General features: G+C 37.6%; 1 protein-coding gene across 3 annotated transcripts in view; it reads right to left on the reverse strand.

The window, feature by feature from the left end:
* Positions 1-15,068, reverse strand: part of PDE7B (phosphodiesterase 7B) — a 339,677-nt gene that overhangs the window by 46,124 nt on the left and 278,485 nt on the right. For all 3 annotated transcript variants that reach the window (XM_065931301.1, XM_065931302.1, XM_065931303.1), the window contains 2 exons: positions 4,227-4,378; positions 1,225-1,288 (listed from right to left, as the gene is read on the reverse strand). In XM_065931301.1, the coding sequence (XP_065787373.1) occupies positions 1,225-1,288; positions 4,227-4,378 (216 nt within the window). The remainder of the gene's footprint in view (positions 1-1,224; positions 1,289-4,226; positions 4,379-15,068) is intronic.

Raw genomic sequence — 15,068 nt, forward strand, 5'->3', positions numbered from 1 at the left:
CAGGTGGCGCTATTGGTAAATAATCCGCCTGCTAATGCAGGAGACAGAAGAGACGTGGGTTCCATCGCTGGGTGGGGAAGATCCCCTGGAGGAGGAAATGGCAACCCACGCCAGTATTCTTGCCTGGAGAATCTCATGGACAGAGGAGCCTGGTGGGTTACAGTCCATAGGGTCACAAAGAGTCAGACACGACTGAAGAGACTCAGCATGCATGCACACAGAGCTCAGTTTCAGGGTCTGAGGCTGTATCTCTCTCCACTGTGTGTTGTTTGTCAGGAATAGAATGGTGAGAAAATCGTCTGTAATGACTTAAAACACAAACCTGGTATATGATGAGTGTGTGCGTGTTGTCACTCTGTCGTGTCTGACTCTGTGCAACCCTATGGCCTGTAACCCACCAGGCTCCTCTGACAATGGGATTCTCCAGGCATACTGGAGTGGGTTGCCATGCCCTCCTCCAGGGAATCTTCCCAACCCAGGGATAAAACCGTTGTCTCTTATATCTCCTGCATTGGCAGGTGGGTTCTTTATCACTGGTACCACGTGGGAAGGCCATGGTAGATGATGGTCAGCATTAAATGTGATATCTTTTACTGATTCCCTATTATCAGATTTGTTTAATGGGCAGTTAAAAATACAATTGGATCTTATTATTTTCTTAAGAGAAACCTCTGTAGGCACAAGAATTTAAAAAGTGGAGCTAATAAGAACTTTACTTTTCCCTTCAGCTGCAATCTACGTTTCTGTACTCTATCCTCAGTGATTATTTTCTTCTCATGATGCTAAGCATATCTGAACAATACTTGCAATGGGGCAGACTCACTCACTTAATAAAAGTGCAAAACCATTGGCTCCAGTAAGAGGCAGGACTGATCAGATATGCTTTTATGTTTCTAGTTTTCATCAACTAAGAACAAATAACCTCCTTTTGCATGTGGCTGAAGTATTATGCAAGGAAAGATCTAATCTGTGCTTTTTAAATGCCTTTGGAGTCATCAAGACCAGAAGGAAATTGTATTAAGATCTGAAGTCTAAATTCAACCCTTATTCTTCATCTGAACTAATTTCCCTTTGCCCTGGTCCCTCTAGAATGGCTGTAGATTTATGAACGTGGGAAAAGAAAGAAATAAAGAATAACAGTGTTTAAAAATAAATTTTGTTTTTCACAAAATTAATCCCATTTTACGGTGTGTACTTTAGTGAAAATTCTTTTGGGTGACTTACCGTTCGTCAAGCGATCAAACAAGAAAATGTCAAAGTCCCACATTCCCACTTTGGAGAGCATGTGCTGAAAAGGCAAACAAAAAACCGTACTCAGATGAATCATATTGGAGACCCAAACATTTACTTTGAGACACAGTGAATTAAAGAATTAAACAGTTGAAAATAGCAGTGCACTACTATCTATGTACAACTGGTTTGTAGTAAAACAAATCCTACTCCACTCCCTAATAATAACAGTGTTAAAGGGACAGGCTCCGGAATCAGACGGCCACAGCCTACGACAGCCGCAAGTCTTACTGGCCGTGGTACCCTGGGCAAATTGCTTAGCCTCTCTGTACCTGTTTTCTAACACATTACCAAGTGCAAAATAGATAGCCACTGGGAATTGGCTGTGTGCCTCAGGGAACTCAAACCCGTGCTCCGTAATGACCTAGATGGGTGGGAGGGGAAGGGAGGTGGGAGGGAGGTTTCAGTGGGGCGATCATCGGCCTTTATCCCTGTGGCTGCTTCATGTTGATGTTTGGTAGAAACCAACACAATACTGTAAAGCAATTATCCAAAAAAAAAAAAAAAACCAAACTATAAAAAGAAAACTATAGCTGATAATACCATTGCTTTGGAGGGCTGTTGTGAAGATTAAATAAGGTAATATATGTAAAGAGCTTAGAGCAGTGCATGCACATAGTAAAGCACACATGATAGACCGTGGTTAAAATTGTAGTTTTATCGTCTCTACCTAGGGGAGGAGGTTTACAGCAACGTTAAAAAAAAAAGGAATCTAGATGATTGATGAGCATATTACTAGGCTCAGTGTGGACTAAATGTGAAATTAACCACTGTACAGACAGGAAAGTGAAGCGTGGGCAATTGAAAATATTGGGTAATTTAAAGACCTATCGTCCAATGTAGACTTATTGTCCTACTGAATAATCTTCCATCGCATGAATTATACCCCGCTTCATTTTCCATTCATTTCCTGGCACACATATCGGTTGCTTCCTCCTTTTGAGTCTTGTGAATAATGTTGCTATGAGTGTAGGTGTACAAATATCTGATTCAGTCCGTTTTCAAACCTTTGGTTATGTCTTTTTGTTCTTTGTGCTGTGCGGCGTTTGGGATCTTATTAATAGTTCCCTGATCAGGGCTCAAACCCGTGCCCTTTGCTTTGGGAGCACAGAGTCTTAGCCACTGGACCACTTTTCTTTTGAACAATACCTCCTGCTTAGACTTAGATGGTGTCAGACTTGCAGTTGCTGACTCTACCCTCACTGTAGCTCCAGTGACGGTCTTCCTCTCCTCTCATATGGGCCCTGCTTCCCCTGAGGACCAGCTCTCTTTCCCCACCTCCCACTGAGTGGTCTCCCTGTGTCTTATGATAAAATCCGAAGGCCTCATCGTGGCACACAGACTTCACAATAGCACCAAGAAATAAAGGGACAGTAGGTTTTGGCTGAAGTCCAGTTTAAGTGCTTGTTTAATCCAGGTCACACAATTCTAAAGGCAGAGCTAAAATTTGAGCTCTGGTATCCCGATTTTTAGCCTGTTGGTTCTTCCTACATCTATCTCAGTGTCATCTTTCTTGGGAGAGGGCTGCTGAGACGGGTGGCGTCTCTGAGAATGCTGTCAGATGCTCCAGTGCTGGGAGCCTAGCTTTGCTCTGCTTCTGGAGCTTCTCTGGTGGCTCAGACTGTAAAGAATCTGCCTGCAAGGCAGGAGCCTTGGGGTTGATCCTTGGGTGAGAAAGATCTCCTGGAGAGGGAATGGCTACCCACTTCACTATTCTTCTCTGGAGAATTCCAAGGACAGAGGAGCGTGGTCGGCTACACTGTGGGCTCGCAAAGAGTCAGACAGGACTGAGCAACGAACACTTTCACTTTCTCACCAAATGAAACGACCAACCAACCAATCAACCAAACATTCCCTCTATCTCAGACCTTTGGCTGTTTGAAGGAGTGATAATTATTTTCTTTTTGTAGATCTAATGTTGGAAATTAGTTTATTTCCTAATAGTACACACCATTAGAATATATTTCTTATTGGTATACAGATGGCACAAGATTACCTATCATGTGAACTATAAAATATTTCTTTTGACTTCTGTTTAAACTGAGGCAGTTTATTCCTAAAATTTAAATTCCTTTCAGAGTCTGGGCTAGAGATGACCACTGAACTTTTTTTAGATTGTCCCACACTATATTTCCACCCTTTGTTGGATCAGTGTATTGCTAATAAAATTGTCAAATTATTAAAAATTTGAATAAATTAAAATGTATAAAAAAGACAATGTACTGTACTGATAGACTAAAGTGTTATTCAAAGTTGGTAATTACTGGGTTTATTTCAGGGTAGCTAGTATGAGAAGACAATGGGTTAAAACATTTAGTTATTCTTTCATTGGTAATCAGCCAGTCCAAAATTTTGTTTTACTTGTGTGTGTGTGTGTGTGTGTGTTACTTGCTCAGTCGTGGCCAACTCTTTGCGACCCCATGGACTGTAGCCCACCAGGCTTCTCTGTCCATGAGATTTTCCAGACAAGGATACTGAAGTGGGTTGCCATTTCCTTCTCCAGGGGATCTTCCCAACCCAGGGATCGAACCTGCGTCTCCTGCACTGCAGGCGAATTCTTTACCAACTAAGCTACAAGGGAGACCCTTGTTTTACTTCCTGTTGTGCAGAAAAGTTTTGCACATTTATAAAAATAAAAATAACTGGCATGTGCTAGGTATGAGTCTATTAAGCATGCAAACATGCTTTACTTTATTTAGTCTTTGTGCCACCCCTGTGAGGAGGGTGCTTCTACTAACCTCGCTTTATATTAATATTTAAGGAAAAAGCCCAGATGTGTGGAGTAACTGTTGAGAGTCACAGAGCCCCTCAGGGCCCTGAAGTAGGACTCAAAGCGAGGTGCTACCAGTGGAGGTAGGGGAGGTGGGAGGGTGGGGGGAGGCACAACCTCTCAGCCAGTGAGCTGGTATGAAGAGACAGAGGGGTAACTAGCTCACCCTTGCTTGTCCAAGGTAGTCTTCATCCAACAGGTGGAGAGGGGCTTGTGGTATAATTCCACGAAGCAGCCTTGATGCATGGAAGTATCTCTGAAAGCTTAACAGTCTTTTCACCTTTTTCTTGGTGCCAATTTCCCCTGAGTGTGTTGTATCTGTGGAAAGCAATCAAATTCCGAAGTTACACATTAAAAAGCCCTATTTTCTCCACTCTGTAAAAAATAGAGTGCATTTTAAAGGAGAGAATCCCATGAGATGCTCTCAATGCTTTCTTAAATAGAGACCATATAACTCTGCATTTGAAATTCTTTTAGAACAAGAAAGATATTTCTGATATGTTACATTCATTAAAAGGAGATATTTCTGACTAATTTTGGAAGACATGAATGTGAATCAAAAACCTCATTTTCTTATTAACAACGTTAGTAAACTTAGTGAGTAAATTTACACACTTCAGGATGCATTTAAGGAACAGTTATGCTTTTAATTCTTCTATACTGGAATGGAGGTTCCAGAATTTAGAACAGGTTCTCATCCTACAATCTCTGTAGTCTGATGGAATCCTTCACCTGATTAGAAGAGTTGAGAATACACTACCTTGGACATGAGGAAAGGTTTCCTAATGTCCCAGGAACATCAGCAGCAAAGGAATTAAAACTCTCAGCACAAGAGTGACCTAGATTCTCATGACATGAAGCAAAAAGGGTGTTTATTTTCTAGTGGAGTATATTCTCTTTCACTGGTGGCCATAAAAATCTGATCCTGTCAGTAGAGATATTTTAATACTCCTGTCACATGTGCCTTTTAAAACTTGACTGTTGACTGTCCAGAAATACCCCAAGCACATTATTTGAATGTCTGTCAAGGTATGTTTCATCTCAGATGAAATTCTATCAATCACTCAGCCACAGGAGTGATGTCTGCTGCCAAATTTAGATCTGGAGTCAACTGAATGGTCCTAGTAGGAAAACATACAGTTCATACATAGAGAAATTTTGGTTCCTCTCATGTCTCCTCCCATGTACCCTTTTCCTCTCTACAGAACTCAAAATCACAGTGGATATTGGAAGCAGAGGAATGAATGGAAAATGACCCTTTTACAATGTGGCGGTCCCCAAGGTCAGGGAATGGCCAAAATCAGAAAGTTACTTGGGTTTATTATGCATGCAAAGACTTAACTCAGGGCACACAACGCCCACTGCTTTTTGGAAATGCCACCTGATTAAAATTCTTCTTATTTTCAATTGGTTTTAGATTTCATGTGTGGGGAGATGTAAACAAGACCATAAGGAGGTAAGAGCAGTGAACTGAAGTTGGGTGCTTAGGCACACACCAATATTAAAAATGTGGACTCAGTTCTACTGATGGGTTCTCACTCATTTCTGTTTATCAATCAAAGGACAGGTTAAAGTGGTTCATTCATTAAAAAATGTTTTGAGGCAATTCTCTGATGGTCCAGTGGTTGGGACTTGGCATTTTCACTGACAAGGTCTGGGTTCAACCCCTGGTTGGGGGAATAAGATACTGCAATGAGTAGAATGAGGCCACAAAAGAATGTTTTGAGTGTTACTAAATGTTACTAAGAGACAGGCACTGTTCCAGATGCTGGGTGAGACCTTTCAGTTCTAGATCCTCTACTGAACAAAATAAAGACCCCCATCTTCAAGAAGCTTGCATTCTAGTCAAGGGAGATAGAAAATAAGCAATAAACAAAAAAGAAGTAATTTATAAAAATGGGTTAGAAGCTGGTATGTGCAATGGGGAAAGAAAGGAAAGCAAAGGACAAGGGGTCAGGAGTTCTGTGTTGGGATAGCCAAAGTTGGCCTCTTTAGAGGCTATGATTTGATCAAAACTTGAAGGACATGAAGGAACTGACCAAGTAGGTATCTAGGGAAAAGCCTTTCATACAGAGGGACCAGCTCAACTCATTCCAGAGTGGGAGTGAGGCTGGGATGCTGGCATGTAGAGTGAGAGAAAAAGAGGAGAAAGAGATGTGTTCATACAGCAAAGTGGAGGTATGAGAATTTTACTCTGAAAGCCATTGTGACAACTTGGGCTCTACTCTCAGTAAAATGTGGAACCACCGCAAAGTTTTGAGAGGAAAAGTAATATGGAAACACAGCATTTAAAAAGGGTCACCGTGGCCTCTGTATTAAGACAAGATTGTAGCAGCAAACTTTTGATGCAGTGAGATCTGTTTTGAGGCTACTGGAATAATCTTGGCAAGAAATGATGGTTTGGTTAGACCATAGACGTAGCCACGGAGAGAGGTGAGGTGGGGGGATTCTGAATACATTTTGAATATATTTTCAAGTTTTTGGCCTGAATAACTGGGGGAATGGAGCTGCCATCATCTGAAATGGGGAAGGCTGCAGGTGGAACAGGTGTGGGGTGAATTTCAGCTTGATATGTGTTGAATTTGGATGCCTATTGGAAATTCAGGTGAAAATGTCTAGTAGAAATAGTGCATATAAAATCCAGAGCTTGGGGGAGAAGACTGGGTTTGAGAAATACATTTGGGAGTGATCAGATGACATTAACCCAGGGACTGTGAGTGCAACACTCACAGTCAAAATTCATTGAACTGTGCCCTTAAACAAGCACATTTTATTGTGTGCTTATAAGCAACAATATCCAGTAGCTACTAGCACATTTAGCACGCACATTTTGTTATTTAAATACAATTTATCACTAAAAGGAGCCAGATAACCTTGGTGAAATGTGCGAATCTAGGACTGGGGCAGGCAGAGTACAAGATGAACTGTGACTTCTTATAATGCTAGAAAATAAGGGAGAGTTCAAAAAATGACGGGCTCATAGAAAAATGACAGAGGAGGCAATGTGAAAGGGGTCTTTCTGAGCAAATTTGAAACTCAGCATGAATAACAGGACAGTGGATTATAAACTACTGACCAAAAAAAAAAAAAAGACTCCACCAGTCCATAGTAAGGACGTGAGTAAATAAGTAAATAAGAGAAGAGAAAGCTCTGACCAATAAGGTAGAAGAAACAATGAGTTATTAGTAATAACAACCTTTATAGTAATAAGTGATTCAGGCCAGAATCATTAATAGATAATAAAATTAAGTAAAAGCAATAGGATAATTACATAGTGTCAAAGTATCTTTTCACAGGTGATATTAATCCGAAAGGAAAACATGGATAGTTTTCTAGTGGACAAAGGTACAGGAGGTGCCATCTTCACTAACTGTTCAAAGTTCACATCACTTGGCATAGGAGAAGCAGATATCTTACTCTGCCTGACGTCATTCACTGAGAACCTCACCTGTGCAGTGGTCCTGCCCCAAAGGTACATCCCACCCTCAAATAGGTGACGTCAGAAAAACCCAAACTGAAGCATATTCTTCAAGTAAACAATCTGTTCGAACTCTTTTTAAAAATTAATTAATTAATTTGTAATTGGGGAATAACTGATTTACAATATTGTGTTGGCTTTTGCCATACATCAACACAAATCAGCCACAGGTATATATACCTCTGTCTATACTCTTAAAAAATATCAACTTCATAAAAGACAAGGAGAACCCAGGTATTGTTTCATAATAATGGATACACAGATATAGTGTGCTTAATGCAATGCATGGCTCTGAACTGGATCCTGGATAAAAAAAAAAAAAAAATTCCATAAATGACACTAGTAGGACAATTTGTAAAACTGGGATATGGACTTCTATATGAGATAATAATATTCTATCTATAAATGCCTTGACTTTGGTAATTGAACTGTGGCTACATGGAAGAATCCCTTTTTCTTAGAAAATACATGCTGAAATATTTAGGGATAAAGGGGCATGATGTATACAACAAATTCTCAAGTGATTAGGAAGAAAGTAGCAGCAAGGCAAATAAAGCAAAATACAACTGGTGCATCTGGGTAAAGGGACTACAAATTTTCTTTCTTCTGTTTTCACAAATTCCCTATAATTCTGATGTTATTATGTAATAAAGAGTCTAAGAAGAGAGAGAATGGGAAGGGAGAAAGCTGACATAATGACATGGAGTATATTCAGCTCTCAAGGAGTTTTGCCACGTTTGGGAGCAAAGAAATGTGATATTTCTATATAGAACTATATAGAACGAAATCAAGTGTGTCAGTAAATAAATGAAATTAATTATTTCTGTGTTATGTATAAACCTGAAAGGAAATAGCCATACAGTGGTCTATTCCTTTTTTTGGTAGTCTATGAAAATCCTTCCATTCTAAAATACTAGAAGAAAATCTCCCTAGTGGCTGACAGTATGCCTGTGTTTACGTAATAGAATCAGAGGCAAACAACTTAAGCTTGGATTATGGAAATATGGCACAAACATAGCAAATTGAAATTGTGGATTGTTTCTTGGTAAACTTCCATTCAGCTTTCCATGTGAGATAATATTTTAAGCAGATTCGCAACTAAGATAATGACACTTGTTACATACAGTAAATACAGGTGGTAAGAGATAATTTCTGGTCACCAAAATTATCATTTTGACTAAAATATTGTCAATCTCCTGATGCTATGAGCTGAGAAGCCATTTTTGCCTTAAACGAAAGAGGAAAACAGCAAGACTCTCTCCTTATTTTTTTTATCCCGTAGTCAAAGTGGTGATAGTCTATGAACATGACAATGTGTAGCTCTTTCAATTTTTATTTTCATTTCTGATATTTTTTGTTCTTCATTTTTATTTTGAAAATATTATGTTAAAAATGAAATAATTACTGAATTATTTGGTACCTTTAAATAAATTAAATTAAATTAATTAAAAATTTATTAAAATAAATCTATACATAAAACCTTCTCATAGTTAAATTTTTATGGTAGTGCGTGGGTTAAAAAATACATTAATAGCATATAACATAATTCATCATGAGAGTGTCAAAGTTTTGAAATCATTTGGTTTAATGTATATTCTTTATTTGTGAAAATTCTTACTTATTGTCTGAGATGGGCAGGTAGGTATCTGCCAAGATACAGTACTTGTTGGTGGCCAATATTTTCTAAAATACCAAGGCATGTCATAAGTATCCATTTAGCACTGCTCTCTGGGTTGTTCTTTAATATATGAGAGAATAATTCAGAAGTGATACTGGGTGACCATTTATGAAAATGATAAAGTTTCATTTTCTCACATGAGGACATTCATAAAGCTAAATGAAAAAAAACTTTAAGGTAGCTCTCTTGAAGAGATTCAATAATGAAAGAAAATAAATTTATTTTAAAACAATATTAAAACTTATTTATCAACTGTCATTTAGGGAGCACTTTGTGCTGTGAGATAATAAAATAGAAAACTAGGATATAAACTGAAGGTATAGTTGGGAGAAAAAATTCATATAAAGAACAACCTGTGAATAAATTACCATGTTGTATAATAATCCTAGGTATTGGCTTTGGGAGCGTCGATATGTGTTATACAGTTATTAAATAAGAACTGACACATTTGTTTCCAAAAGGACTTTCAGTGAGTAGCATATTTTTGTTTTGATTATTAGGAGTACAGTGACAGGCATTTCTGGGCAGAAATTTAAATGATTGGTTAAGCTAAATTTGGAAGATAGCTTCATTAAAATCAGGCTTCCCTGGTGGCTCAGAGGGTAGGTAGAGAATCTGCCTGCAGTGCAGGAGACCTGGGTTTGATCCCTAGGTCGAGAAGACATCTTGGAGAAGGGAACAGCAGCCCACTCCAGGATTCTTGCCTGAAGAGTCCCCATGGAGAGAGGAGCCTGGCGGGCTACAGTCCATGGGGTCGCAAGGAATTGGACACGACACTTTCAGTTAAAATCAGCTTGCAAAAATTTAAAGAATCTTAACAAAGTGTGTAATAATAAAATACTGGGTTTATTTAATACTTTTATAGAATTAAAAAACTTGACTTAAAGGCATTCACAGCTATCCTAATGGTGCTTCCTGTTTGGATTTTGTAGTTTAATGGGCTATGGGTCCCCATATTCTCATTTGGAAGTTACAAAACGTTGCTCCAGAAGGCCTCACTGCCTAATCTATGCACGCATTGACTCTGACTGTGAAAGTCGTTTTCTGCTTGCTTGTTCTCTTACAAATTTCACAAATTGTACATATTAACACATTTCTGCACTATTTAGACACTAATTTTAGGGTTATGAAGTTTATATTGGCACTGCTCATATGGTAATTTTCAAATTTCACAAGCTGGGATTGGCTTAAGTGCAAAAAATGTTAATAAAAATTATTTTCATTTTGGGTACCTTCTCTATGGCATCTTCTCTTTACAGGGGCTGATACATTTTGGTACTGGGAGAAATCTTAAACCTAGAAAAAAATATCTGGGGTTAAAGAAAAGCTATAAGCTCACCTATATGATGAGGCTGTTTCTGTCAACTATATACATAGTTCCTGCAACAATGTCTATATCTACTATCAGGTTTAAAAAGCCCATTTGGGTTTTCCACACCATCTTACAGAAAAACTTGAACGACCTTTTTGGCCAGCCCAATATTTCCAGAATTTGAATAATTAGTAATTGGTGCAGAGGTAGCTCCGGTGGTTCTGAGGAACAAAGAATGCTTTTATGTTTAAGTGGGAACTTGCTTCTAGCAAACATGGAGACTCAACTTCATAAATTTAACATCATCACTTTCAGAACACTAATTCTACTGAATATTTAAAATAATATTATTAATAAAATCCCATGATCTGATAATTATTGTACTAATAATTATAATACTTATATAATTATTATATAATGATATAATCATTATGTTATAATAATTATAATGAAATTCCTTGCTGAGTTAGTGGCTATTCAAATACTTTTCATATTCTTCTCTTACAGAATTTTAATATGTCTTGTACTAAAGGGATATTGGTATAAACTTATTACTCTTCAAGGTTAGAAATCATCTTATCAAATGTTGTAACTCCTTGTACCTAGTGTATAATCTTGCTAATAATGGAAGCCCCATACAAAGTTTGTTGTTGTAATTTGAATCAATTCTTTCAATTAGTTTATAGAAACATGATTACCAAGTGCCATTTTAAAATAAAAGCTGATTTGTAAAGTGTATGATGCTAAAACTTACATTTATACACTAGCTTTTGAAATCATTTTCTCAACCCTCCAAATGGAGTTCCAGAGACCAGGTGTTCGTGCCACTGCCATTTCCCGTGACTGACCCCCACTCTAACATTGTGCCCTGTGTGATAGCAAATTTACTCTTATTTACACATTTGACTTTCTTATTAGACTATAAGGTCTCAGAGGCCAGATTCCTGGTAGTTTTCTTTGAAATTTCACATTATCCTGCAGCATATAGGTGTTAAATATATGATGATGGCATTAAATAATTTTGCTCTAGTTCTAAGCTCAAGAATGATTGAGCCTTGGAGAAATCAGGTTGAAATTCTAGTTTTAAATATGTGGTTTTAAAAAAGATGAAAAAAGTTAATTAGTGTGATTTTAGGAGTCGTGAAACACAACTAGCAGCTTTACAGTATAACACTTCTTTTGTATAGCCAATTCTGCCAGTTTAGGATTCAGGATTTCTGCAAAGTTGGAAGGTTAGTGGAGTTATCCAGGATGGAAATTTTCTTGAAACCATTCATGAAGATTTTAAGATTGAAACAACCTATGCTAAAGTGCAGTTGCCCTATAGATAAAATTTTTAAGTAGACTAATGAAAAAAACCTAGTAAAGAGATAATATGTAGAAAATAATATCAATGTATTTAAAAAATGTATAATGTGGACTTCTAGTTTTCTGGACAAAGTGCTAAATGAGACTAGTGCTCACTTCAACCCACAGTTGAAGTCTATTCATTCTTCAATCTATTTTCATGTGCTTTTAGCAAATTTCATGGGCTTCCCAGGTGGCGCTAGTGGTAAAGAGCCTTCCTGTCAATGCAGGAGATGGAAGAGATGTGGGTTGAGTCGCTGGGTTGGGAAGATCCCCTGGAGTAGGAAATGGCAACCTGCTCTAGTATTCTTGCCTGGAAAATTTCAAGGACAGAGGAGCCTGGTGGGCTACTGTCTATGTGGTCACAAAGAGACAGACATGACTGAGTGACTGAACACACACATACACAGCAAATTTCATAATTTATAATTCAGACTGGGCTGTAATGACTTTAGTCAAATCTCAATTTCCCCAGATTAGTATCTCTAGACATTAAAGTCTCCACTTCTTCATAAAAGAACCAGATGCCAAGAAATCTTTAAAATATAAAAACAATATTATGATATTGATACATGATATATATAGAAAGCCCTAAAGACTCCATCAAAAAACTCTTTCAATAATTGATATTAGTGAAGTTGTCAGATAAAAAATGAATACATGAAGATCTGTTGCCTTTCTATACACTAATAACAAACTATCAGAATGAGAAATTAAGAAAATGATCCCATATACAATTACATTAAAAAGAATAAAATGCTGAGGAATAGATTTAACCAAGGAGATGAAAGATCTGTATACTAAAAACTACAAGACATTAATAAAAAAAAACTGAAGACAAATAAATGGAAGGATATTCTGTGCTCATCAATCAGAAGAATTAATATTGTGAAAAATACTACCTGAAACATCCTACAGGTTCAATGCAATTCCTATCAAAATTCCAGTGACATCCTCCATGGAAATAGAACAAATAATCCAAACATTTGCATGGTACCACAAAAGAACCTAGATAACCAAAACAACTTTGACAAAGAACAAATCTGGAGGCATCACACTGGCTGATTTTAAAATATTTTACAAAGCTATAGTAATTGCACAGTATGATATTGGCACAAAAACCAACAAATAGATCAGTGGAACAGAATAGAAAGCTCAGAAATAAACCCTTCACATATATGGTCAATTAATTTACGCCAAAGGAGCTAAAAGTATATAATGGGGAAAAGAGTCTCTTCAATAAATGGTGTCGCCATTTGTAACAACATGAATGGACTTTGAGGGCATTATGCTAAGTGGAATAAATCAGTCAGAGAAAGACAAATGCCATATAATCTCTCTTACATGTGGAATCTAATCTGGGTCAGAAATACAGAGAACAGATTGATGGTTGCCAGAGATGGGGGTAGGGGTGACCAAAATGGATGAAGAGGGTATTAAATATTTAAAAAAAGAGAAGAACAGAAAAGAGAATAGTATGTCTATTCTGGTCTTTCAAAAGTCATCAGTGGTCATAAATGACCATATTTGTTTATTTTTCCTGTACATATTACCAGTGGTCAGAAAATGGCACTTAGAAACTAAGGACAAACAAAGATATTACTTGTCCTATAATATCAAGTGTGGAGACTGTCCTCACATGGGTTGATATATATTTAAGACAAAGTCAGTACAAATGACCTCTGAAATCCTAGAGCAATTTGACTGAGATAAAACAAAAATTAAATTCCTTGTGAAGTAATTAGCCTCCAACTAATAAAAAAAAATTAAAAAAAAAAGTTAAATTCCTTAGCATCTGGGGAATTTTCTAAGGTCTTGAACAGGAAAATAAGAAAATCAGTTGTGATATCCAAAAACAAACAAAAATGCACAAAACATAACATTAAACAATAATAAAATCACCAAAAAAGGGAAAGGAACAAAAGGAAAACAAAACTGAACCAAAAGAAAACTCATCATTGCCTTAACATTTAACTTGAAGTTGGAAAATCAATTTGAGTTAAAAGGAGCTAAGTTATTTTAAGTTTCCTAAATGCAGGTTCTGAGCAGAGATGTAGTAAAGCCCATGTCATTAGTTCTTCTATGCACAGCAAATACTCACGACTTCTTGATGCCTGTCACTCGAAGAAGAGCTATGCTTCAACACTGCCATTGAGTGGGAGGAAGTGGGGGAAGAGGAGTTTTTAAGGCAAAGAGAATTGTTTCTCTAGTTCTACTTTTTTAACATGTTTACTTTTTTTAAATTGCCATTTTTCTTTTATGCTCTTGACAGTGAAGAGAAAACCAATATGGCTGATATGAGTCACAGAATAGAATGAACTCTTTCCTCAGTTCGCTGTACCCACACCTGCTGCCTCGCCTTTAGAAAACGTGCTCAGAAAGTGTTGAAGAGGGTCAAAATCCTTGTCCTCCTCAACCATCCATTGCACTGGCTTATGGCAAAATATGCTGTTTCTACTCTATTATTTTGCCTACCCCCAAATCCACCTCAACCCATGGATTACGAATCTCTAACTTCCGGGGTTCAGGGATAGTTGAAAAACTATTTCCTTTTTGTAAGGAAGGAAAAGGCTTTAAAAATTAGCTCTTAAGATTTCTCCGGGCAACAGGGAGGTTTTTCAAAATCTCAGTTTGAATGAAATTTAAATGAATTAGTAAGCATCAAATTTCTTTAGTTTAAAAGGAGAAATATGTGCCAGGCACAATGTGGTTTTATTGAACCCTCCGCTTCTCAGTGCTTGAAATGTTTAGCAAATCCCAAGTTTTGAGGGCAATGGTTTGTGGTGAGCAAATTGAGGTGACCAAGCTTTTAGTTGACTCTAAGTCTCCAGAGGTTTAAAAACTGCTGCATTAACTCTCTAGTTCCCAGCACATATTTAAAATAAGTGTGGTCTTTTATCGGAGCAATGTGTTTGACTTGTTATATTTCACTATAAAAATTCCAGATGTGTGTTGTAATATACATCTGCTCCTTGCCTTTCACTCCGTCCGCTCGTTCTGCACCCCCAACCCGGGGGAGTGGAGTCATCCTGATTGTCCCCAGTTGTCCACTCCAATCACTCTCACCTACCACTGACAGATTTATTTCTCAAGCACAACGCCTACCATGTCAGCCCCCCTGCTTCAAATTCTTCAGTGGCTCCCCAATGTCTACATAGTTACATTTATACTATTTTTCTGGTATTTATGGTCC

The sequence above is a fragment of the Muntiacus reevesi genome, chromosome 3 (assembly GCF_963930625.1).
Source record: "Muntiacus reevesi chromosome 3, mMunRee1.1, whole genome shotgun sequence".
NCBI lineage: Eukaryota > Metazoa > Chordata > Mammalia > Artiodactyla > Cervidae > Muntiacus > Muntiacus reevesi.